Consider the following 26,466-nt stretch of genomic DNA (forward strand, 5'->3'; position numbering starts at 1 on the left):
TGTTTGTAAATAAGGCTACTATAAATTATTGACTTTGTGTTAGATATTAAAGTCTAGATGAACGAAAACTGGAGAGCTTCCCCTTTAAAAAACAAGAGGTTAAATTGTACCAAAATATGATACATATTCTAAAATATACACATATATTTTAACATGGATTAGATTTCCATCTCCCAAAAGGCACATGGTCTCCTTTATCAATGAGATCACATGTGAATCAGGAACCCTGGTTTGATGTGTGCAGCCTAGCTACCACTGAATATAAACACCGGTCCTGTTATTCAGTATGCAACTGAGCTAGTCTTCCACACTAGCCAAGGGCGGGGGGGTATCTCTCTAATTTTCTAAAGTTGCCCATCTCTATCCGGTTCTGTCGAATTGCCACAATTGCCCAGATAAAACATTTGAGTGTGTGTCAGCTTTAATTAATGTAACATGACCTGATCATTTCCACAGTTAAGAATAAAGAAGTTTGCATTCTTTAAACCCAAAGCTCAACCTGGAGATTATGCTAAGTTGCTTCATTCATAGTCCACACTCCTCCGCTCATGTCAGAAGGACAGCATTTGTCCCCTCTAGTGATAAACAAATTATACATGAAATCAATTCCACTTCACAATCATTTTCCCTATTGGGTATTATCTTTCCTTCCCTGCTCCCTCCAGTTAAGCCCGCATCCTGTAACTTGCTAATGAGCTGAGGGCTTTCTGTTCCAGGTGGCACCCCCTGCCTGGAAGTCATGACATTTCCCATTTCGAATGCTGCTGGCATTTTTCGACAGCTCCTGCTAACTAGCCTTTTTGACCTGCACTAAGAGGAACTCATCTGATCGAATCCTCTAACCTGCCAATCATTCCAGCAAATGATCTTCACAGTCACTCCCAAGGCAGGAATGGAAGGGGGGAAAAAAAGGAAAAGCCAGTGAGAGAATGAGGGAGTCGGCAAAGCGGCTGCCTCTGCAGCTACCTAATGAGAATACTTTAAGTCTCTGAGGCAGCTGAAACACTGAAAAACTGGTGGGAAAATTAGGACACAACTGAATGCCTGGCTCTGTAATTACTGATTTCTTTCCATCCTGAGATCATTTTGAGAGCAACACCTCTGAGATGTGCCAGTTTCTAAAGAACACAAGAATATCCCACCTTACGCAGAGAAAATAGATTTATTTCTCCTGCCACTATCAATATGCAATTCTCATAATCCCACTCTGTCAAACAGTATCCTTTGCAGAATTAATTATGTGCTATAAGCTCGTTAAGTGTGCATTTGTAAACTAGGGATGATTATAAGGTTTGTCACAGTGAAGCAAAGCTCTCTTTTTTTCCTAGGCATATTTTGAATGTTGCAACTAGTTAAGGGTGTTGACTTTTACACATTCATATAAAAGCAAACAGGTACAGTAGAGGTTAGTACTAGGCTCAGGGAGGATTAAATTCTTGACATCAACAATATAGGATAATCTGGGCATTCTGAATTAATGGAGGTAAAAAATAAATTTTTTTTCTTCTAGATTTATTCTGCCTATACAGAATCAGTTTACTTAATTACATTTAAACATAGTGGGTCACCAGATCACAGAATAACTCAATTATTTTAGGAAGAAAGATCCGGTAGGTGGTTTATTTGGCAATGGGTCTCAACTCTAGGTATCTTTATATGGAGTAGATTTGTTGACCAAGAGATGATACAACATAATTATGTGTTATCATTACACCATTGTATGTAATAATGTAAAATAAATACTGTACATGATTTAATTGCACATGATAATCACAGATCTTTCCCCATTTATAGCAATTAGGCCAATAGCCCCACTTACAGCAATTATTTCATGTAATTGAGGGCATTTTACTAATTACATTGAAAATGATAATCCAGAGCAACTAAAAATCCAAGGGCACTATACATAATGCAAAGTATATTAAAAGAATGGTAATATTTTACAGGGAGAAAATTCAACCATGTATGGAAGCAAACAGTATAGTATTTAATCCCATGTTCAGCATACATGGACACTCATTATAACAGGAATTTCTGACAATTTCTCCAACTTTTGTATTATTATTTTTCTAGACCTTGTATATTATTTCCTTAGCTGGAAAAGCAATTCTTTGATTAATCTATAATGTTATCTTAACAACTCTAGCACTGTTGGAAAATTACTCCTTTGACTATGTAGCATATTGAGAGGGGCAGGGGAGAGAAAGAGAGGAGAGAGAGAGAGAGAGAGAGAGAGTTGGTAGAAGCAGCAGCTATCCCAAATTCCAAAAGAGACTGAGTAAATTATTCATTTGCACAACTAATTTGATGTTCTTAAAAGCTTTATTCATAGAAGCATCTCAGAGCATCGCAAACATTTTGTTAATCACACTTGTAATAATTTAACTAAAACGTTAATTTTTTATTGAAATACATTCTGTTATAGCATTATGTTTGCTCTCTGTCTAGAATTTTAATGTGTCTAAGGACCTGAAACTCTGTAGTTTTGTTCCTAGGGCTCTAATGACTGGCCTTCCCTGATTCTCCTCCCCATTTCTACCCAAAGCTCCCATTTGAAGAATATCTTGGGAGTGATGAGCATCTGTGGGACAATGGGAATAGTTTCTAGCTTCTTTTTGCCTTCCCGTCTCAACATTGTCATTTAGACATTGTCCTCTGTGCATTCAAATGTCATCCCAGACCATCAGCCCACTTCAACTCAAACAGCCTCCTTTTATGCTCAGACACTTCTTAGAGTACCAGCAGACCACAAAGACTGTCTACTGGGACTCAGCTGCTGTCCTGGTATTAATAATACAATATAGTGCACTTAGGACATAGATGATTCCCTCTGTATCCCAAATTCATAAGAATCACCATTAAATGAAAAGGAAAAATAGAACACCTGAGCTGATTATAGCCATGTACTAGAGGTAAATGCTAACTCTAATAGTTTAGCCAAGCACTGTAGTGGATACCTTGGTTACGGGCCACACCACATCCTGTGGCCACAAGTTATAAGAATCCTTCATTCATATTATGTTGTAGGCTAAATAGTCCCTAAAAAAATCAATCTGTGTTTTAAAAAGCCAGAAGATGAAAGCCACAGTGCTATTTTCCCTGTCCCCCACAATTGAAAACTCATCTAATCTGGAAATGCTGAATCACAAAAATATAGTCACTTTTTGAGGATGCATAGGCTGATGAATCACTTTGTGGAGCATGAAACCAGATTCCTTTCTTTTAGCCATTTTGCCTCTTAGAACCCTCAATCAGAGGATGGAAGAGGAAAAGCAAGGCCAAAAAGTATCACTATTTTTAATTTAAAAAAACATCATTCTGAATTCCTTGTTATTAAGAAAAACACAATGAAATAGTTCAAGTCAACATAGCTTCATGTGAATAACATACAGGGTTTAGCAAAACTGTGTGTGTTCACATTTGTGTGTGCAGAGGTAGGGGAGGAAAAAGGGAGAGAATGACGATGGGGAAGCAGACAGCAGACACAGGGGAAATGTGAACATTTGGGGAAAGCAAGAAAAGGGCTTCAGAATTTTTTTTTTATGTTATTCTTGCAACTCTTCTGTAGACCTGAGGTCGTGTCGATGTAAAAAATTATGTAGTTTATAAATACACTCTGAGTGAAAATAAAATAACTTTATTTTTATTCTTCTTTGTAACAAGACTAGTCCGTCATTAAGCAGATTAGGTAGTCAAGGCCTGAGAGTTCCTTGCTGACCCATTCAGGGTTGGGGAGATGTAGAGTACAGGTCAGAGGTGGCCCACAGAGAAGGAGGGATGCAGAGGCAGAGAAGCGAGAAGATTATAGAAGAGACAAACTTCTATAGTCTACTCTTTTGCATTGGAGTTTAAAGGACATGAAAGGATCCTGATTTGTACCTCACAGTACACAGAATACTATTAGGCTATCTCCTAGGATAGAGGAGAAGCTAAGGTAAAGGGGTGGAAGTAGACGGGAAACTGAACAATATTCTGGCCTCTTCTCGATCTTGTGTTCATAATGTACACTATGCATTTGTGGTTTAAAGCACTGTCAATTTCTCAAGTAAGATGTATTTTTTAATCTGCGATAATGTGGGAGTAATGACATCAACCAGGTATGCTTTCAGATAACACCTGAGAGGAACATCAGGGTTTGTTTCTCCTTCTGCCTACTATTTTTGCATCTTTTGTCAACTATATGAAGCAACAAAGATGATAGAAGCGTTGCTATTTGATAGGAAAAAATATCTGTAGGGTCATGAAGAAAATACCAGTTCTTTCAGGGAAAAACAAAACAAACAACAATAACAAAAAACGAACACCAAACCCCCAAACTAGAAAGAAACACAGATTTAACAGCTGAATTTTTTATATGGTGATAAGTTCTATTGGGTGGCATCTGCTTTTGTGTCTATGGTTGAGAAAACACATGACTTAAAAATCTTTAGTCAATAGCCCAAAATATGACACAGTGAAGATCTTAAATGTCATTCAATGAAGATATTATCACTCTGTTAAAAATGGGGTTTCCCTCTATACTTGTTGATTTTTACCTCACAGTACACAGGCCAGGCAAGGTGCTTTTCAGCTTCATAAAAGCTTCCAGGATGGCTAAGACCAGAGCCCTTTTCTGAGGGGTCCTTAAGGACAGGTTGTCCACCCCATTCACAGCTCAGCTGATGGCACCAGGGCTCCGAGACTGACCTACAACAGCCCATGGTAGGCCAGAAACTCATATGGGGGTGACTGACACGGCAGCCTTGCTCTCTGCGTGCTCATGATGATGGCTACAGCAATCAGAGCTGCTCTCTAGGACGGTTTCAATCTGAGGAAAAAAGAACTCAGTGGCAGACTGTCCCAGAGGCAGAGGGACAAAGAGAAATGACAATGAGCAGGATCCATGAATAAGCAGAAACAAGTCAGCTGAAGCCACAAAGTGAAGGGAAGATGAAAGCAATGTGAGTTGATGTAGAGACTGAAAAAGTGAGCCACCACAATGTCACAGCACGGAGGAGAGCAATAGGTGGCTCTTTCTCCAGGAACAGTTTCCAGAGTTGAGATGGCAGATAAACTTAAAGCAACTGTTAGGTTCCGAGTGACATGCCAGGCTACTTAGACTATCAACCCATCCTTCTTTTCACAGACCACTGCTAACTGAGGAAGCCTGACATGGTCACCTTCTCCTGAAAGATTCTGACACCAGCTCTGTCTCAGTCTCTCCTGTCCCCGTGGGCACCAGGCTTGGTGTGTCTGCACAGCGCTCCGACACTCTCAGCTGTGCATCTCTATCCCTCTCACTTTGGCTCTTGTCTCTTTGCTCATCTTTCTCCTCCTCACACACAATGGGACTTAATCTGGAAATGAAACACATTTTTACTTAATTCAGTTTTCTCTTTCTGATTCCTCTTCATAAAACTTAGGTGAGAGAAATGCTTTTCACCAACATTGTCCAGTAGAACATTCTGTGATCCTGGAAATGTTGTGTACCACCCTAAAAGTGGTGACTTGTATGCAGCTTGGAGCACTTGAAATGTGGTACTGCTACTGAGGAAAGAATTTATTTAAGTTAACTGAAATCAATTAAAATTTAAATAGGCACATATTCCTAGTGGTTACTATGTTGGACAACACAACTCCGTTCTTTAAGAAGTGAAAGGAGGAAGGAAAGAGAGGGAGAGAGGAAGGAAAGAAAGAAGGAGGGGGAAAGAAGGAGAAGAAAGGATGGAGGGAAGAGGGTGGGGAGAGGAAAGAAAGCAGGAAGAAAGGGCAGGAGAAAGGGAAGTAACAAGGAACTGCTTAATTTTATGTGATGAAGCACTGATTATTTTCCTAGTTTGTCTTTATCCTGACCCAAAATAGTTGATTATTTTATCGCATGAATTTATAATTCCTACATTATCTGCTGGGGAATTCAATATCTAATGCTACCTGCATCAACATCCCTTCGAGTTCCTAGAATGCAGATTCATGGGCACCAGGAACTGGATTTGAAGAACTCCTCAGGGGTCTGGTGCCCCAAGCTCTGTCTAGAATCTGGTTCCTAAAAAAACCCCAAACTTTACCTTATTTAATTAAATTTTCTTGAGCAATCAATGCATTCTATTTTCTTTATTTGACAGACTACTTTTAAGAAATCATTGCTTAATGACTGAGTCAAGTAGTGATTCTCTATAGCCATTTTTCCATCATTCTGCAATTCTTAAATAATTTTGGACTAGCAAAGAAAACATGCTAAAAGGAGGGGAGAGGGTCACCAAGGTATGCACACAGTGAACCTCTTGCACTTGAATCAAATTCTTTAACACAGTAGACAGATATTCATAGATTTATTATTAATTTAATGGGGGTTAAAGATCAATTGCTTGATTGAAAAGAGTACCTACTGTTTCAGGAAAATTACAAAACATATGTCTAAAGAGAAGTGCCATTCTTACTCCTTGAGTTCAGTAAAAGAAGAAGGAGACAGTGACCAAGCACTTCCTATGTCAATTCAGAATGACCGGAAAATTAAGCTCAAGAGAGGGGTATGTCTGGTATCACTCTGTTCAAATACAAGTGATACTAATGGATGTGATATTCAACATAGCTTCTGGCCTTGTCCTTAGGGAAATTCTATTCATGTTTAAGGCTTTCTCAGACTTTAGAAGGGTCTTATTTTCAATGGTGGTGAGTGGGAAAACAAGCTGTCTTTAGAGGATAACAAAATGCAGCACAGTATTTTGATCAACAGTGGCACTTATCCCATTTTTAACTTAGGAGCTTGTGGTTTTCTTTTTATTTAATTTCACTATAAGTTTTTAAAACGAATTGCTGAAAAGCAAAATGCATTTCATTAGCTTTTCTACTAAGGCCAATTTATGTAAATCCAGCATTATTAAATAAATAATTGAAGTGACCTCAGTTTGCAAGGAAAAAAACAATGTGACACTGAGGTATGGGAGAAAAATTAGGACTTGAAACATTCCTTCCTACTTAACCCTCCATCATTGGGAAGACAGAGGGATGCAATGCCTGCCACATGTACCTCCCTATAAATCCCCTGAGAGGAACGGTTAGAATGCTAGTCTGCATTCAGCCTCTTTGAGCCCCCAATATCTTCCCCCTCCTTTTTCTTAATCTCTCTGGGCTTTACAAAGAACTGGGACATTCAAGGGAAATTTAAGATGCCACAGTCTGCTCTAAACAGCAAATGAATTCAACAACAATAAAGAAATCAAAGCCGAGGGAATCACACATTTTTCCAATAAGGATGCCTTATTTGGGTAGACATTTTGCTCTATAATGTCTATAACTTAATAATTAGTTGCTGGTCAGTGTGAGGCCATTCCATATGCTGTATGAGGCCAATAAACTGGCTATCTTATTTGATCTCTAAGACAGCCCTATTTGATTAAAATTTAAAAACCCACAAAGATGAGAAATTAAAATGATTTCTTTTTCTGTTGACTGACAGAAAACTGTTAGAATCCAGCTTTCCCACAGCTTTTCTGAGAGGAGAAAAATTGAGATGTTTCCTCCACATCATGTTGACTCAAGCTGAGGTATTTGGCTAGAACAACAATAATATCCAAGCTTTAAAAGTTGGTGTGAAAAGACAAAACTTGTGGAGAAAAAATTAGCATTGCTGTCAAGTAATTGTAGAGAAAAAGCTTCCACTGTGCAGATATAACCTTAGATCTAGTTTAAAAATCATATTTCCATGAAAATGCATTTTTGTAAAGACTTTCAAATACTGAGGACTGAAGTTCTCAGCACCTTTTAAAAATCTCCTTTCAAACATTAGCAATTTTTGAGACTGTCTGGGCAATGCTCTATCCAGTTTGCTTGATTTGATTTTTACAAGGATGAGGTGACCTGAAACACATCCTAGAAGCTTTGACAGCCAGGGTAAGGTCAGGAGATCTCCAAAGAGCCAAGAAAGGACCTGGCACTGTGACTGAAATTCAGGTTTGCTTGTGTGCATGTGGGAGGCAGAGCACAAATAATGTCCACTTTTTGTTTTGTTCCACCAAATTGGCTAAGGGATTTATAAAGCCAGGGGTACTCATTATTATAATGCAGGTTAAATACTTTTTAAAAGCATATACCACAACCCTCATGAATCAAAACATTCTTAGAATGAGGATGTAACTGGTCAAAAACAGCCTGATTCTTGGGTCAATCAAAATTCAGAGTAAGAGCACAAATTATATCTAGTTACTTGTGCTTCTAGATAACTTTATATCCAATGAGGAGAAACAGCCTGAAGAAGGAGAAGTCTTACTCAAGTTTAACAGTAACATCTTTTGACTGTCATTTACCATATTTTATCTAGGGATCTCTTTCCTCTGAATCATTCATACACCACCAACACAGCCCTGAGAGGCCTACATTGGCCCCTATGTTGACAGCACATAAAAGCAAGTCTTAAAAAAGCTCAATGTACTGGTAGATCATCCATAAGAAAAATCTGTATACTTAAATTCACTGTCTTTACCTTTCTGTCAATTTAGCCTCTTATCATATTTCAAATTAAAAGAGGAAGGAAGAATGCCTCCTGTACACATCTCCAGTTCACTTGAACAATTATTGAACTTTGAATCAGTATAAAAAGTTTTGCCTATAAGGGCAAGTTAACTATTTATTTGCTTTAGAGTATGATATTACATTGAAAGGGAAAATACACATGTGTGTATACACACACACACAGACACACACATACACACAGAATTCCAAAAACAGAAACAAAGAAAACCAACCCCCCTTCCCAATAAAAAACAAACAAACATAAACCCCATATATTTCCATCTGGCAATCAAGAAAAGTCTTTCCAGAAGTTGTCATCTCCTGTTTGTCGCTATATAGCACGCATGATGACTGGGACAGGGTATATCACCTAGACTTCACCATGTTTATATTATGCTTCCTGTCTGCAAAATAGTAGAGGTCAAAAACTGAAATAGTGCAAAGGAGAAACTTCATCATGATAAAGTCTCTGCCAGGAGCCAGATAGAAATCAGAAATGGGTAAAGAGGCTCAGATGGCACTTAAGCTCAACAGGGGAGCTTACATCCTCTCCATAGGAGGTAGCCATGATTGGGTCACACACGAAATCTGGTAGGAATGGGAGTGCAGTATTGCCAGAATTGCCGATTTTTCCAGGAAAGCTAGAAATCTATCGAGTCTTTGTGTAAAATCTCCCAATTTTTAAATGTGAGCAACCAATTAAGAGTGTGTGGACCAAACAAAGCAGGTTTGTGGCTTAGATACAACTCAGAGCAAACCTTTTTATGACCTCAATGAAGATTGTGTGAGCAGAGAAGATGATTTGCTCATGACTCAAACAGTTCACTTAGGACTACATAACTAAAGTGCAAGGCAAAATATAATTTTGGTTAGACTCTAGGACGTACCTGGAAATAGGGAATTTCTAGTAGGTGTCTGGAAATATAGAAATGACTGAATTCACTCTGCCTCAGTAGAATGTCTGATAAATGCCATAATGAACCCAAGGGACTCGTAAGATAGTTTCAGGGAAAAAATGAGTCTGAAATATTTCATTCAAAGAATCTATTCAATATCTATTAAATATTACCTTCCAAGTAAAAGTAGGTCATCTTACCTGCTCTTTTGAGAGGGCTGTGCTCATCAGTGCTTGCTGTTTGATAGACTTTTGCCATAACTATTGTTTTTCCCAAAGGCCCGCATGCTCTCTCCAGCTTCTGGCTGCAATCTCACATTTGAGACGGTAAAAATAGAAGACACTGAGGACAGAATGAAAAGTTTTCATTTATATACTTATAAGTATGCTAATGATCTTTTTTTTTTTTTAAAAAAAAGTAGAAACTGAGATGTCATTCTTCATGTGCAGCACATAGATTGCCACAGTGTCTTATCGTTGAAATGTCAAGTGGCCACAGGCACGTGCGCACACGCACACACACAGGATGGGAGAGTCTGCCTTCCCCTCAGAACCACAGCTCAGGTCTCCCACAGGTCTCAGATCTAGAACAATTCATTTGGATCTGGAAACAACATATTTTGCCCTTTCTTTATGCCATTCTTTCACTTCACTCAATGGAGAAATATTTACTGAGTCCCACAAATCAGAATGAAAGGAAATTCTTGTTCTTACAGGTTCTGGCTGTAGGGGACAGACAGAAAACAACCAAATAAATATGATAAATAGTGATACGTGTTAGGGAGGAAAACAGAACAGGGACGAGACATTGGAAGTTTGAGGGTAGAAGGACGTCAGCAAAGGCTTTCCTGATACGGGACACTTGAGCAGGGTTTGAAAAGGAGGAGAGAGGGCAAGACCTGGACCTTTCTCTAGAGGAAGAGAAAGTACAAACATCAAAAAGAGGAGGCCAGAAGAGAGGCAGACCAGTTAGGAGGCTACTGTGACAAAAGGTCAATAAAGGACGATGAGTGGCTTGGGACAGGGTGATAGCAGTGAGGTAAGGACTGGTATGATCCTGGGTATATCTTGAAGGTACTACCAACAGTGTTGGTGGATGAATTGGATATAAAGTGTGAGAAAAGGTGTCAAAGAACTACCCTAAGCTGGGAGAATGGCATTGCCATTTATTCACAAGGAGTAAGTTTGGGGAGAAGATTAGGAGTTCAGTTTTGATAATACTAGTGGAGACACTGGGCAGTCACTTGGATATGCAAGTCTGGAGTCAGAGGAGGTAGAGCTAGAGATAGAACCATGTTTCAATGATAATATTTAAATCTTGAGATTGGATAAGATCATCAGGGCTCCAAGGAGTGCATGCAGGTAGAAAGACCTGAGGATTAAGCCTCAGGACACTGAAACAATGAGAGGTCTAACAGAAGAAAAACCAGCAAAGGAGTATGAACAAGAGAGTTTAAGAGGCAAAAGGAAAATCATGAGAAAATCCTGCCTGGAAACCAAGGGAGGGCAGTGCCACGAGGAGGAGGTGGCCAACCATATTAAATTCTGCTGATCAAGATGAAGGCTGGGGGTCTGGGGGTTGTGGCTCAGTATTAAAGTGCCTGCCTAGCATGCATGAGGCACTGAGTCCGATGCCCAGCACCACATTAAAAAAAAAAAAAAAAAACTAAATAAACAAAATAAAGGTATTGTGTTCATATATATATAATGAAGCCTGGGAAAAGATACCAGAAACTTTGAAAACAGAAGTTCAGGAGTTGTGGACTTAAGGGCCTGGTTGCAAAGGACTCAGGACAAAACAGAAGTTTGTCCTAGAGGACGTAGATATATTTGAAATGGGTGTGCTTTTTTATTTTTGAAATAATGGTACGGAGTCACATAGTGGCATCTTGTTGTTTTAGGATAATATGTAAGACGATGCAGGAAAAACTACAGATCTGGAAAGGTCCAGATGTACAGATGTAAATGAGAAATCTGAAGTCCATGGAGTCTGAGGCACCTGTCCAAGGTTGCCCTACTAGGTAACATTGGAGCTGAAGCGAGAAGCCAGGTGATCTGATTCCCAGCTCAGTTTTCTTTAGACTGTACAAATTTGTTGGCCTTCTTTTACTGAATTTGAGTTTTGTGAATTAGCAAATGAATGTAATAAAATCAAGGACTCTGTGCTATGAAGTGTATTTTGTTCATTTACTTTGACAAGGGTAGTTCAGCCTCAATTATTTATGTAACTTGATAGTATACACAGGAGAATGCCCTGTGGTGTATTTGGGAAAAGTAATGAATTTCTTCTAAATCAGCCCTCCATTTACTTTCCTGCAATTAAATCTTTGTGAAGAAGTGGGGCAAGGCTGTTGGGGTTTTAGGACAGAGGGAGAATGATAGGGTGCCAGTGGAATTAGCCAGTTTGAACTGCCAGACCCCAGGTAACTATATCATTTATTCTTGCTTGATGCATTTATAATTCCACCAATATATTACTTCTAAATTTTGATGTTATGCAACTTCAATGAATGCTCAGTTTTAATGTGCTTCAGCATCCATTTTGAACATAAGCTGAATTTTCTCATACGAAAAGCAGGGCTCAGTCGCCCTGACACAATTTCCAGTTCTTACACATCCCCCACTCTAGTTTCTCAATCTGGTCCATCCAGGCACCTGCCCTATATAGCTGCTCCCTGATGACTACTTCCCTATGGGACATCCAGGCATGGCCTGCTGAACTAGCCTCATGACCCTCCCACCCTGCATGGACTGTGGGGACATATGTAGTAGCCATCGCCAGTCACAGTAAGACAAAAGGAATTCTTGTCTGTTTGCTTTAAATCTGCCAATTAAAACTCCCCAAGGGAAATCTGTTTGGAAGAAAACCCTGGACTACCCAAAGGTATTGACTTCAGTGTCCCCCTCCTCTTGGTGACTGTGCTCCCTGACTTCTGTACTACAGGCATGCAGTGCACCCCTCAGGACCTATAAGTACTAGAACTTGTAAACTTTCATATTGTGTTTGTATAACTGCAGCCATTTCTGAGATTTGTCTCCTGAGGGTAATGCCTCTGTGAAATGACACATGCAGGTGGACCTCTGTGGGTACTCTTCTGCCTGGGCCTCTAAGTTGATAAAGAAACCTGAAAGTTCCATTCACATCAGTAACTTGATGAGTTTTTAAGGAATAGTCAAATATCAAAGATATTACATTATTGTTTTCTTCCAAAGCAAATAAGAGTCTAGCATAAATAACACTTTATTTTTTTATACAATTCTATAGAACAGCTGCCGTTCCCTGCAGTACCTAGGCTACAATAACCCTGATGCTCTTCTCAAGGGTCTGACAGATCAGAGCACACCAAGAAGGCTAGGGGGCACTAATATTTTTGTTCCCAGCCTTCTTTTTAAAATCATCACGATTATTATGATTACTATGATAGTGGGGATTAAACCCAAGGGCACTTAACCACTGAACTACATCTCTAGTCCTTCATATTTTGACACAGGGTCTCATACTCTGTTTGTTTAGAACCTTGCTAATTTGCTGAGACTGGCCTCAAACTTTGGATTGTCCTGCCCCAGCCTCCTGAGTGTCTGGGATTACAGGCATGTGTCACCATACCTATAGTCTTCTACTTTTAACCTGGTTGTACTACCTGTTGAATAAGTTTTTCTTTTGAGGGCTATAAGGCATCTTAGAGAATGAGAATGCTCTAGACTGATTTGAGTCCCATTCCCAATCCATGTATTGATGCCCTAAACCTCAACGTGATGTTATTTGGAGATGGGGCCTACAGAAGTGGTTAGGATTAGAGGAGGTCAAGAGGGTGGGTCACTCATGATGGTATTAGTAGCTTTGTCAGAAGAGAAAGAGAGAAGTGTTCTATCTACCCTGTGAGGACACAGCAAGCAGGCCCTCTGCCAGACAGAAGGAGAGACCTCAGCAGGAATCATTCTGTGGGCACCTTCATCTTGAACTTCCCATCCCCAGAGCTGTGAGTAATAAGTGCCTATTGTTTAAGCCACCCCACTCTGTGGTATTTTGTCATAGCAGTCTGAGCTGATGAAGACAGCGAGGTTCCTGGAATTGGTGAGTCTGAACAATGACTTGGTTGCTAAGACAATCCATTTATTGATTCTGCAACACTTCTTCCTCCCAAGTGGACCTTCTTCCAACTCCCCTTGGAAGAGAAGCACTTGAGGGCTCTCAGCTGCTGCTACTGCAGCTGCCATGGAGTCAGAGGAAGAACTTTCATAAGACTACAGTAACACGAAACTTAATTTTAAGAATTTCTAAACATAATGTGCATAATATTAACCCAGACAAGAGAGTCACCAAAACCAGTCATTTCACTTAAAGGAATAACGCTCAAAGTCTCTGAACCGGGGAATTCTTTGTTTTGTAAACATGTTTACAAGTACAGCCTCGTTGTTCTAAATGGAAATGACTGTAGTTTTAACACTGGGATTGTCCTTGCTTGCGACTGGATTTATGCTTCATAATGATTATCTTCTAGACACAGAAATAGCATTTCTGTAACTCAAAATTGTTACCGGAGGCATTTAGTAGAATCTTGCCTTAAAAATATAATGATTTTTCATCTTTATTCTCCCCCCTTCAAAAGGTTTCACTGCTCCTGATGTTTAACGTTATGCAAAGACGTGTTTCTGCCAATGAATATCGCCTTATGGTTATGCTTCTGCAAATAGCCTGCTGTGAGCTGATAAAGGGATTAATGCAGCCAAAATTCTTAATCTGTGAAATTACAAATTAAATTCTCATATTAAAAATACCACCCTGAGGTATTTTTTGTGGTTTTAATTCCCCTCTGGTGTTCTGCATACATTGTGCTTGTTAATGATGGGGACAAGGCTGTCTCCGCTGGCAGTCTGCTGTGGAGTGATAATGTGTAGGCATTTACTCACTGATAGAAACTGGATTTAACCACTGGCTGATAAACTAAGTGGCAAGTGGGTAATAAGTCCATATTAGCAGAAAAGTACTACTACAGAATTCAGAATTCATAGACCATCAAAATCCTGGCTTAAACTCAATCATCAAGTCAGATGGGATTGAGATGTCACAAAGGAGGAGTGATATCAAGTTACAAGTTCCACTAAAGAGGGAAAACAAGCCATATGCTTGAGTGTGGTGAGCAGTAAATGAATGAGCCTATATACGTGTGTTTTTTTTTTTTTTCCTCAGTATAGTAAGATGTATCACAAAATCATTATTTTCCATAGAAATTTCATGTTTTCTTTTTTTATTTGGGGGAATAACTGTTATAATGATGGCCAGTGGGTAGATTTTTAGAAAGGAAGTAGAGCAGAATATAGAGTAAATATGGACAGGGACTATATGAAATGTTAATGAGAATTTGCTAAGCACAAGGAGAGTAGTAGATTAATATACCTATAGTCACTTTCAGGTAAAAAAGTTGTTGGAAGTAAGTGTGGGATAGCAAAAAGGTTTAGGGTAGGAATACTCAACAGGAGTTGTTACTTGGGGTTTAGTTATAAAGTAAAGGGCTACTGTAAAGGAGAAACCATTGCTGCAAAGAGGAGGGGAAAAAACTAAAATTCAAGAGACAAAGGAAATTAGCTTTGTGTCTACTGTAAATGTTGTATACACAAGGATTAATACACATATCACAAATATTTGTGCATATAGGCAGTATGTTATTTTAAGGCAATCAGAAGAGTATGAGAAAAAATATAATGGGCATTTAAAAAGAATGCATCACCATTGAACAAAAATATTCCTACTGCAACAGTGTTCTGCAAAATTTCACAAGAATTCTGTTTCACACTTGGGAAGAAAGCTGAGATCCTCCCAGCCATAAATCCTCCCCCAAATATTTTAAATGTAATTGAAAAAGCCTGTGTAAGAAAGAATACTTTTGTAAAAACAAAACACAAACCCACCCAGGAATGTGTTTTGTTTTAAAAGATCTAGAGAAGAGCTGTCTGTACAAATACCAAGAGCATGTGCAGTTAAAATGAATTACATGTCTTCAGTCTTTACATGTCAATTCAGTGCATTAGCCAATTGCCAACTCTGTTCCTCAGCTCACTGAGTAGCAGTCCTTTTTAAGGTTATTGTTACAACCAAGATGGTTTCTGAGAATTAAACAGAAATGAATCATTTCTCCGCTGTGTACTGTAGCCAGTTAAAATAGTACTGTATGCATAAAGCACTAAATATGTAAATCATATTTTCCTTTTTCCTTTATGACTGCTCAGATCATTTTTTGGACACACACATAATCAAATACAAAGATGCACAGCTGCAGACTGCAGAGCAGAGATAGCAAAGAAGGAATCCATTTTCTTCCTGTGTCTGGTAAGCTAGAAATTGAATGGCAGGATTCCACTAAATATATATACACGTGTCCCCAGCCCCTGCTCTTGTGCACTCACATGCTCGTTCTCTCTCTCTCCCTCCCCCCCACCTACCCACCCCCACACACAAAATGCAAACACATATATACATGATCTTGTGTTTGTGCACACATAAGCAAATGAATCTCTCCTCATGTATGTTCTCTATAGATAGTAAAGTACTTTGATTGGATATGCAGATGTGTCATACTCACTATCAGTCAGTTCCCATAGCCGTGGGGGAAGGTCACTAAAATACTCATGGCTCAAGGCAGCCTGTGCTGATAGTCTGTTCTTTGGGGAACACTGTAGGAGCTTAGAGGCCAGATCTTCTGCATGATTCACATAGCTGAGCCTGAAAACACAAGCAAGAAAAGAAATCAGACCAAAGAAGAAAATCTACCAAATAAGACATAAGGATCATGTAATTTTTCTGTATTTCAAGTTATGCCTGGCCAGGAAAACAACTTAAATTACCTGCTGAATTCACACTGGTTCTCAGAGTATCTTTTACTCAAACTGACATTTACTCTAGTATCAGTGACATTAGGTATCATAGTACCAATGATTTAAAATGTTTCTACTGTAAGCAAAGGGTTGCTACTTTCAGAATGAATAAAACTAAGTCCAGAGAAAGAAAATTTCAGAGACAATTTACCAAATGGTTGCCAGCATTTTGTTCATAGGATCTACAAACTGCATACACATCTGGATATAGTTATAGGAAATTAATACCAAATAACTAGGAGAATTAAAATAGTACTGCTATTAAAATCTCTAGTTACTAAAAATTACCTATCCTTCAAGAGTTTATATTTTCTTGCATTGAATATAAAAGTATGGAAACAAGTGCCCCTGTCAAATACCAGCCGTCTTGATATTACAGGTTAACAAAGGGGATATGCTGAAATGATATGGGGCAGAATCAATTCAAGATGACCTTTAAAACAACAGTAGATAGAAAATCTCAAGATTATTGAAAGGAAAAAAAAAAAAAAAAAGAAAGGACAGAAGTGAAGTCTTTTATAAGCTTTCAAACCAGAGGCAGCAAAACTCAGCCCAGTCCTGCCTTGGTTTCCAGGGAGTCTCTATTTTTCTGCTGGAAGCAATCAAATACTTATGATTAACATAATACTGATAAGAAGAGTATTCCTAATAACAGCTACTCAGAAACTTTTCCAGGCATTTTTCACAATCTCATGTTTATTATGGTCCCCAAGGTAACTGTCCCCATTTTCTAGTGGTACAAAGTAAGGAGGAGTCAGAGATGGTAATGGATTGCTCAGTTACAATCCAGCTTCTCTAAGGGCATTCAGCCATGGACCCTGAATTTGTGCAACACAGTGCAGTATGTGCTTTGATCCTCAGAGACAGCTAGGAGCGGGTGAGAGAAAGTTGCTTCTGTTGAGAGGGCTTTTTTTTTTTTTTTTTTTTTTTTTGGAAAGCCTCCAAGCTATTAGCACACAATTAGTAAAGAAACATCTTTCCTCAATGACCAACACAATTCTCCTCATGCAACTCATTAGTATTGATTTGAAATTATTATGGGGGGAGGTGGTCAGGATTGAAAAAAAAGGAAAGGAGGTAATGAATATAGGTTTCAAAAGGGAGAAAAGCAAAGAAAGACAGTACCTCACAGATCCAGTCTAAGAAACTGCTCTGAATCTTCATGTATAGAGGATTCAAATGGGTTCAATGTTTGGTTACTGTGATGGCTGTTTATTTATTTACAAATAGATCAACAGATTGATTTATTTTATTTTTGTTTGTTTTTGTGGTCCTGGGGATTGAAACTAGAGCCTGCTGCATCCTAGGCAAGTTTTCTGTCACTAAGCTAAATCTCCAGCTCCAATAGTTTGGTTTAAAATGTTTCTTCCTGGCAAAGAGAGATTTGTTTACAGGAAAAGGACATTATAAAATGACAAACTATATAAGGACATTGTAAGAACCATTTGCTAAATCCATGTAAGTAGTGTGGGTTGACACTTTTGGGAATCTACATTTTATCCTAATTAGAAGTTTTATCTGAAACCCTAATTGTGGCTTATCAGATTGTTAGAATGATTACTGTTCTCAATATCCTATTGTGATGTTCATTTTTTCAATCTTTCCTTGTTAGACTATCAATTTTTGTTTTATATATTGCAAATCTGTGTAATTAAAGGCCTAACAGTTTAACAATGTTATACCTTCTTGGTAAATTAAACCTTTAATCCTTACATTGTGATTTTTTTTTCTTTAATAAAACTGTCTAAAGTTTGGGGGTTTTGTTTGTTTGTTTGGGTGCTGGGGATTGAACCCAGGGCCTTGGGCATTCAAGACAAGCACTCTACCAATTGAACTATATTTTCAGCCCAAAGTTTGGGGTTTTATTTCCTATTAATGTAATGACCTCTGCTTTCTTTTACTTAGTATTTGCCTGGCATACCTTATATCAACTACCTACTTTTATTGTCTTATATCCTTAAATTTAAGGTGTTTCTTTTGTAAATATTGTGCAGTTGGTCTTAATTTTTATCTAATCCCTGTCTTCTAAGAAGAAAGTTTAGTCCTTTTACATTTTTTGATTCCTGATATTTTTGGAATTACTGCTACCCACTTAATTTTGTATTATATTTTATCTTCCTTTACCTTTTTTCTTTTTCCCATCTTTTTTTTTTTCAAATCAAGTTTTAAAATTCAACGTCTTCCATCTTGTGTTTTAGAAGTTCTACATTATATTTCCATATACTTAGTAGTGATCCTTAACTCTTTTTTTTCCTATTTCATTATTTCCTGAGGAGCTTAAACTCTTGTAGTAAGTTTTTACAAGTTGGAGAACACTGACAAATTATTTCATCCACAGGACTACAATCACGAGTAAACACTTTCCAAGTACTGACATCAATATAAATCATCATTTTATGGGTTATACAGCAAAACACATTATTAAACATGCAGCTATTATATCACATAGCTCAACAGGCATATAAAGTATTAGATATCTGCTGAATTCAACAGTAGAAATTCACTTCTATCTTTGCAAGAGAGGTTGGAAAGAGAAGGGAAAAAGTTACACTTCTAACAAAAATAGTTGGTAAACAACTTTCAATAGATATGGAAAAAAATTACAGGATTTTAAGAAATTTTATGATTAAGTATTATTTTGGTTACAACCACAAATCATCTCTACTTTAAAAGAATATTTACAAAATTAAAAGGCATATGTCCTGCAGAAGGCAAACACATTTTGCTAAAAATATTTAATGGTTCAATGGTTCACTCCAACTTTTTCTTCAGGCCCTCTTTCAAGTTGTGCCCAAAAGTGCAAACATTAAATTAAACTTTAAGACTTTTCTTTTGTCTGGAGACACTAAAGATATGTGCTTCTGTACAATGTGGACTTTACATGAACTTTTCAACTAGAGGTTTGTGATTTTCAAAATGGACGTTTCATAGCAGAACAAAACAGAATTTATAGAAAGACATTAAGAAATCATCATAAGACTTGGACAAAGGCCAACAAAATTAACGGTTACACAAATCTGATGTGTACTGTTTTAAATGTGGTAGATATAAACATAAAGTAGCAGGCAAACAGCCACACAGGCCTTACTAGCAACATGTGAACTGACTGGGGGGATAGACCACAGAAGGTCTAGGCTGTTGTTCATGGCTTGTGGGATTTTAATTCTCTATGTGATGCTCAGTATTTTGTTACCTAGTCTCTCTACATTTCTTACATATTGAAAAGATTTGGGTGTGGGCATAGATTTGAAGAAGACATAAATAAGGCAGGTCAGTTGATATAAAGGGCAAGCACATTTTAAATGTTGGACAGCAAGGCATTTTCTGATAAGTTGATCATAATTTGAAGACAGAAGTTGCAATTCTGCCAAGCTTGAGGCCTGGTACAACTGCTTATTGATATGCCTATGGAAGCTTCATTAGACTTATCATTCAGTAAGCCTGCATTTGGCTAATACATACCATAAACCTGGTCCTACCTTAAATTCCATTTCCAAGCTAATAGCATCACACAGTTCAGTTTATTGACTGTAACAGTTGCTTCTATGACTACTGCTGTCTATGAAGTGCAGCTGTATTTTAGGGCAATACTTCTCATAATAGAAAAGTTCTACTTCACTTTTGTCTTCTGAACTTTACTTCATATTTTGCTCCACCTTCGAATAATGCAAGGGCACCAAGCACTAGTGCTCTCCTAGGGCCTTCAGCCCAGTGACAGCAACATCACAACGAGGTTCTTCAGGAAACTTTATTTTATAAGACACTACCAACCTTCCAGTCTGGTTGGATGGCAGCATACCATCATCAGATGGCCAGTCCAGAACCTTCCTTAACAGAAGAGCAGTGTTGGGAATTGCTTCACTTATGCTCACCACTGTGGTACTGCCGTACGTCTGAAAGTTTTCTGCAACTTCATTTAAGGTCACATGGGTTGGATTGCCCTGTGTGTGACTTCACAAGAGGTGGCTGATTCATTTGAGTCACACTAGTTAAAAAACACTCAATAGGATTATTGAAAATTAGAAGAATTTGAATACAGAACACAGAACTGATGTAAAGACATTGAAGTCTACTTTGGTACACCACATTTGGACTTCTTGGTGCTTTGAGTATTGAACTGGAGCCACAGGAAGGGAAACAAACCTCCTCAGGAGCAGCAGCAATTCTTTCATCCAGTACTGAGGTTTACCCATGTAGGTCAGAACACTTGTAAAATGCTTTCCTGGTTTTAATTTAACCCTGTGGTGTCCTAGTTAGCCCCTCTGTGGAGCTTCTTGGTGGGAGAGAAGAGAAAGTTCACTGACTGCACTCAAGTCATGCAGTGTGCCTCGGGAGAACCCCACTGCCCTTCATATTCTTCACAAACCCACACCAGGAACACCACAGAGTACCCGACTTATGGCTAGCAGTGGCCTCTCTTGCAGCAGGGTGGCTTCATGCCTTTTTTTTTAACCATCAAGGATATCTGAAGAACCTTCACACTTTTATTTATTTATTTATTTATTTATTATTGGTTGTTCAAAACATTACAAAGCTCATGATATATCATCTTTCATACATTTGACTCAATTGGGTTATGAACTCCCATTTTTACCCCAAATACAAATTGCAGAATCACATCGGTTACACACTCACATTTTTACATAATGGCATATTAGTGATTGTTGTATTCTGCTACTTTTCCTATCCCCTACTATCCACCCTCCCGTCCCCTCCCCTCCCATCTTCGCTCTCTACCTCATCTGCTGTTGTTCAATTCTCTCCCTTAGAACCTTCACACTTTATGCATTCACTTCCAAGTCAATGATTCTTTAACTTTCATTTATTTATTTATTGGGTACTGGGAATTAAACCCAGAGGCTCTCTGCCACTGAGATATTTTTTATTTTGAGACATGGTCTTGCTAAGTTGCTTAGGGCCTCACTAAGCTGCTGAGGCTTTTCTTGAACTTGTGATCTCCTGTCTCAGCCTCCCAGCATTTAACTTTGGATATCTAACTAAAAGTTTACAGTTAAATTTTAATTTTACTCACCTGGAAAACAATTCAGGAACATTACAATGCTTTAAATCTGATGAAACTTGTACCGTCTCTTATTATGGTCTAGCATTTTATTTTTATTGTCTATGTTTATAAAGACACACACTAGACACTATTATTTTATTTTATTTATCTATATTTAGTAATTTATCAAATCATCTTCCTTCTCATGCTTCATCCTTGTTTTTTGTTTGTTTCCATTTGAAATACAAACTGTATACGTTCTTTCTAAGAGGATAATTTGTTGGTAAATTCTCCGTTTTGTTTTCATTTCAGATAATAATTTGGCAGAGTATATTATTCCATTTTTCCTTCACCTTTTGAAAATATTATCCTATAGGCTTTCTTCAGTTGTTGCTGCCTTTAGGTTCTCCCCCCCCCCCCCCTTATGAGTTCAACCATTACAATGAAAGATGTTCTTTTCATTTAATCTGTTTTGTATTCATTATGTTTCTTGAATTTGAAGTTTCATATCCTTCATCAATTTCAGAAAAAATATCCTAGCCATTATCCTGTGAATACTTTCTTTCCCCAATTTTCTCTTTTCTATCTTTTCCTAACTCTAATGCAATGACATATCATTAAATTTCCGTTGTTACACACTCATATTGTCTGCTAGTCCCTCTGTTTTCCTGTCTGGATAGTTACTCCAGAGTCATCTTCCATTTCAATTAATTCTTTAATCAGTTGCATCTAATATGTTGTTTTCCCTGTTCAGGCATATTTCATGTTCAAGTTTTTAATTTGATTTTTAAATTGTTTACATTTAGGTATAAAGACATATCTGATAATTCTCAACATCTGAAGTTCTGGGTGAGGGGAGAGTTCATTTTTATTTCTTTTGCTACTGACCATTACCCCCAGTGAGGTTATCTAACATACTTTATAATTTTTGATTGTGAGCTCATGCTCAGTTAAGGTTGTTCTGTGGGAATCCTCTGGAACCTGGGTTGAGAATGTACTTCTCCATAGGGATTTTCTTTTGTTTCTGCCAGGAGCTCTGGGGCTCTCTAAAGACCTATGCACTCCAAGTTCTTGCTGCTGGTTTCTGAAACCCTGCCAAGCTGTGTAAATTTAAGCCAAATCTGTAGGAAGTCTCAGGGGAAACTTTTTCATCTTCATCTAGAAATAAGGCTGGCACAAACCAATTGTTCTTGCAGGCTTTCTTTGTTGGAAGTAGATTTTTTTTCCTTTTACCCTAGCCCATTACAGAAGTTGAATTGTATTACTGAAGTGCTTCTCTGTGTGGAGAATCCCAATTCCTATGTTCTTTCTCAGGTCTAAACCTTTGTTTTTATGTTCTTATTAAAAACAAAACAAAAAACAAAAAACAAAAAAACTCTAGGGCAACTGAAACTTTAGCACTTGCTTAACACTCTGTTCTTCTTTCTTCACCCTACTGAAGAATTCACTTATTTTCTTCTTGGTTCAGCTGTGCATTTGAAAGGATGTGCTTGCTGTATTTGATCTAGTGGTTTTAGTAGTACTGGAGACTCTTTTTTCCTCTATTCGTATACATGTATAATTCCACAATTTGATTAGTTTTTATAAACTCATCTACATTTATAAATTTTGGATCTTTCTCCCTCGAATAATCATTAAGTTGGTGTTATTTTCTTACCTCCCTCTTTAAACAAATTATAGGTCCCCTCTACTGAACCTCAAAACTAGTCATCAGAAGTTGAGTCAGGCTACTATTTATTTGCCATACAAATTTTAGATGAATCTCAAATGTATTATCCTAAGTATAAAAACTGAATAAAAAACATTCATTTATATAACATTTTGGAAAAGCCAAAATTATAGAAACAGAAAACTGATCAGTGGTTTCCAGAGGCTGAAGAGTATATGAGAGGAGTTACCAAAGGGTAGCTGGAGAATTTTCTTGGATGGCTGTACATCTTAATCTAGAAGGATGGACATTGGGCCATGTGAGAGGATAGGGTTGGAGTACTTTCAAGGAAATTCAGAAAAAGGAACAGTTTAGAGCAATGAAACATTACAGATGTTTTGCAAGGAAACTTCAGGCATTAAGAATGGAGAGCTGTTCTCAAAGTGGCTGAAATTGGGACTTCCCATGTCTTAGAATGATTCCCAGTGATATATCAAGGGATATTCTGGTAAATGGGGAGATGCTGCTGTGAGTGGTGAGGCCCTCCTTTGATTTCAGTGCTCCATCCCAGCCACTGGGTGGGGGATCTGCCTCAGGCTAAAGGAACTGTGTCCAGGTTGGTGAGGGTGTACTCAGTAAGCCTCTATGTTCATAAAGGGTCAGAGAAATATAGCAGATATGAGGGAGAAGAGACTGTTATGTTCATTCCACATTAATTTTTTTTATAAAGAAAAAAATATAGTTGGTTGTTTATAGAAACTCTTAGGGCAAGTCCTAAGGAATTTTAAAATTATAAATCTAGATGACAAGACATAAATAATCCTTACTGAATTCAGAGTGTGTATGGGAAGAGAATTTTATACGAAGAGCCACTTTCAAACAAATGCTTTTAGGAGAACTGAAAATAATGGTATGCTGCTATTTAAATCATGACAAATTTTATACATTTCTCTAGTTCTTACTCATGTGCACGCGCACACACTCACATACACTTTATCTGTGTTCTATTTGAAAAGGCATTAGAGAAGATAATTAAGTAGTGAAAAGCAGTCTTGGACCATAAATATCAAGCAAGATATTCTCTCTATTCTTTGCTTAGGACACTATTTGTATCTCAGAAATGAGGAACATGAAACAAATAGACTTTTTTGGCATTGTTCTAGCTTTAACATTACATATGTCCAATCTAAGAAGAACTTGACTGTGAACTAGAGGCAAGGAGGGTTAGAACAGCTGCACTGGCCTGCCAGGGCTGACCTACAGAATTTTTCCCCTGATATCAATGAAAAGACGAAATGGTGCCTTTCATTTCTCTCCACTTAACCTGCAACTAACTCTGCTTCAAAAGCTCACCTAAATTTCTCAGCCTTCCTGAAGACAGACAAAGAGTAGATCCAGAGTTCTTTGTCAGACTATAGAAGACTGCCCAAGTTGAAAACAGAAGGGAGAGTGGAGGAGAAAATGATGATGAAAAAAGGAAGAGGAGGGTTACAGCGGTTCTGGCCACTTTCTGTAAGGCAGAAAGCGACAATGTGGGACACAACATTTGTTCAGGACTGATTATAACAATGTGTGTTACACCTACACAGGTTCTGTTTAACTTGAAAAGGGTATATAAACAACCATTTTTGAGTCAAAACATCTTATGTTCAAGTCCTGGGTCCTTAAAGAAACACACACACACACACACACACACACACACACCTGGGACAATGTAATTTTCTTTGTTTTTCTGAAGAAATTGGAAGGAAACTCGTCCTTGTCTTTTTAAAGTTACCTTATAAAGCAGAAATGCATGGTTTTGTTTTTATTTACACTAAAGTTCTAGAAGAGACCTTCTAAAACTGACGTAGAGGTGAAATAGATTTAATTATTCATTGGAGCATTCAATGAAGATTCTGATTTCCATATAAAAGCTCAAAAGGAAATACAGAGACCAATACATTTAAGAATAGTCCTCACTTGCATTCTTTTTAAAACAATTTTTTTTTTTGTAGTTCTAGATGGACAGCATGCCTTTGTTTTGTTTATTTTTATGTGGTGCTAAGGATCAAACCCAGGGCCTCTCACATGCTAAGCAAGTGCTCTGCCACTTAGCTACAGCCCCAGTCCCTTGCTTTCATTCTATATAGTGATGGGATTGAATAACACACACTGTGGGCCTATGTGCTTTGCCCCATGGAAGTTGGAAGCAGAGCAAATGAGAGTGTGTCATAAGCCATGCATGGGCTGTGTGTGAGCTATGTGCATTTGAGCATATGAAAGGACTGTCTGGTGTGCATGCTTATTGGGCTGTGTGACAGAAGTGTGCTTTTCCTCTTGCTCTGCCTGTGATCCCAAACAGCAGCTGAGATGGGCATGACTTGCCAAGATGTCAGTCCATCTGCTGATCACAAGACATCACCAAGTGAGACTCCACCCTTCGAAACCCAATCCCTTGCCTTATTTGGGTGGAACTTTCTATTGAATGTCTTTTCCCCAATAAATAGAGGGGTTTGGGATGTACTCGCTCTCTTGCTTGCCTCTCTTGCTCCCCTTGCCCTCTTTCCAGTGGTTGCACAGCTGTCCTGACCCCAGCAACTAAGAAAAAGGTATTTTTGTGTTTGGGTGGTTTCTTCGCTGCTTTTGTAGTTATTGATACAGCCAGCTCCTTGAACCCAGCTCATCTCGTCAGCCTGGCCAGCTGGCGACAGCAGTGATGTGGAGGGTCTCTATGTTCATGATCTACTCACTGCACACTCTTCACAGAACAAGGCCAGAGGGCCTGGGCCCTTTCATTTGACACTGTGAATGTTGATCTGGAAAAGATACCAACATGGGCACTGGCCACTGAATTTAAAACCTGATCTCTTGAAAATGATCTACCTGATCTGTGAAGTAGTTCCCCCAGAGGTAAAGATCAGTGTGTCTGTTTTCCTTAATGATACTGATCAGAACTGGCAGATGCAACACTCTTTCTTGCTTATTTAAATGTCATTTAACTACCTTATCAAAGCTTTTGTCTTAGAAGAAATACCATGGTCATAAACCCTCTTTTTTCAAAAAGGGACTTACTTTTAGAGAATAAGCTTAAATTTATTCATTTTGCAAAGAGGGGTAAGTAATTGGTCAAGCAGAACACGACAGGATCCCTGACACTGCAGTAAACTCTTGGGGAAAATAAAGACTAATATGGGGAAAGACTTAGCCTATGTACTGAAATTTTCAACCCTGGGTAATGGCCTGTACAATGGAATAAGAGGCAGACCTCTTAGTTTCATTAACAACTAAGACAGAGAGTTGCTTAAAACGGAGATGCCATTTGTCAATGCACTGCTCGTAACAATTTTTCAAAAATTAATGAGATTCCTTCCCTCAAGGTAAACAGATAACATTTTTATATTAGTTTCCATAAATAGGCTGTGGTTTTTAGTGCATAGAAAATTGCCCAATTCTCATTCATTTATTCTAGAGAAATTGTTTAATGTACAATTTTCCTGGCAGACACTCTTCCCCATGATGGTCAGCTCACTTGATTGCCAATGCTATGTAATGATGAAGCTATTTGTAGGCAGCTCTACA

The 26,466-nt window shown here is 38.2% G+C and overlaps 1 protein-coding gene across 4 annotated transcripts in view; it reads right to left on the reverse strand.

Moving 5' to 3' along the window:
- Cdk14 (cyclin dependent kinase 14) overlaps positions 1-26,466 on the reverse strand; it is a 767,749-nt gene that overhangs the window by 99,293 nt on the left and 641,990 nt on the right. For 3 of the 4 annotated variants that reach the window (XM_071612068.1, XM_071612070.1, XM_071612062.1), the window contains exons 13-14: positions 15,964-16,103; positions 9,584-9,725 (exon numbers count right to left, since the gene is read on the reverse strand). In XM_071612068.1, the coding sequence (XP_071468169.1) occupies positions 9,610-9,725; positions 15,964-16,103 (256 nt within the window). In that variant the 3' untranslated portion in view covers positions 9,584-9,609. Of the gene's footprint in view, positions 1-3,654; positions 5,337-9,583; positions 9,726-15,963; positions 16,104-26,466 lie in introns of those variants that run through there. The other variant, XM_027956126.2, reaches the window with a different exon arrangement.

This window comes from Marmota flaviventris, chromosome 1, assembly GCF_047511675.1.
Source record: "Marmota flaviventris isolate mMarFla1 chromosome 1, mMarFla1.hap1, whole genome shotgun sequence".
Classification (NCBI taxonomy): Eukaryota; Metazoa; Chordata; class Mammalia; order Rodentia; family Sciuridae; genus Marmota; species Marmota flaviventris.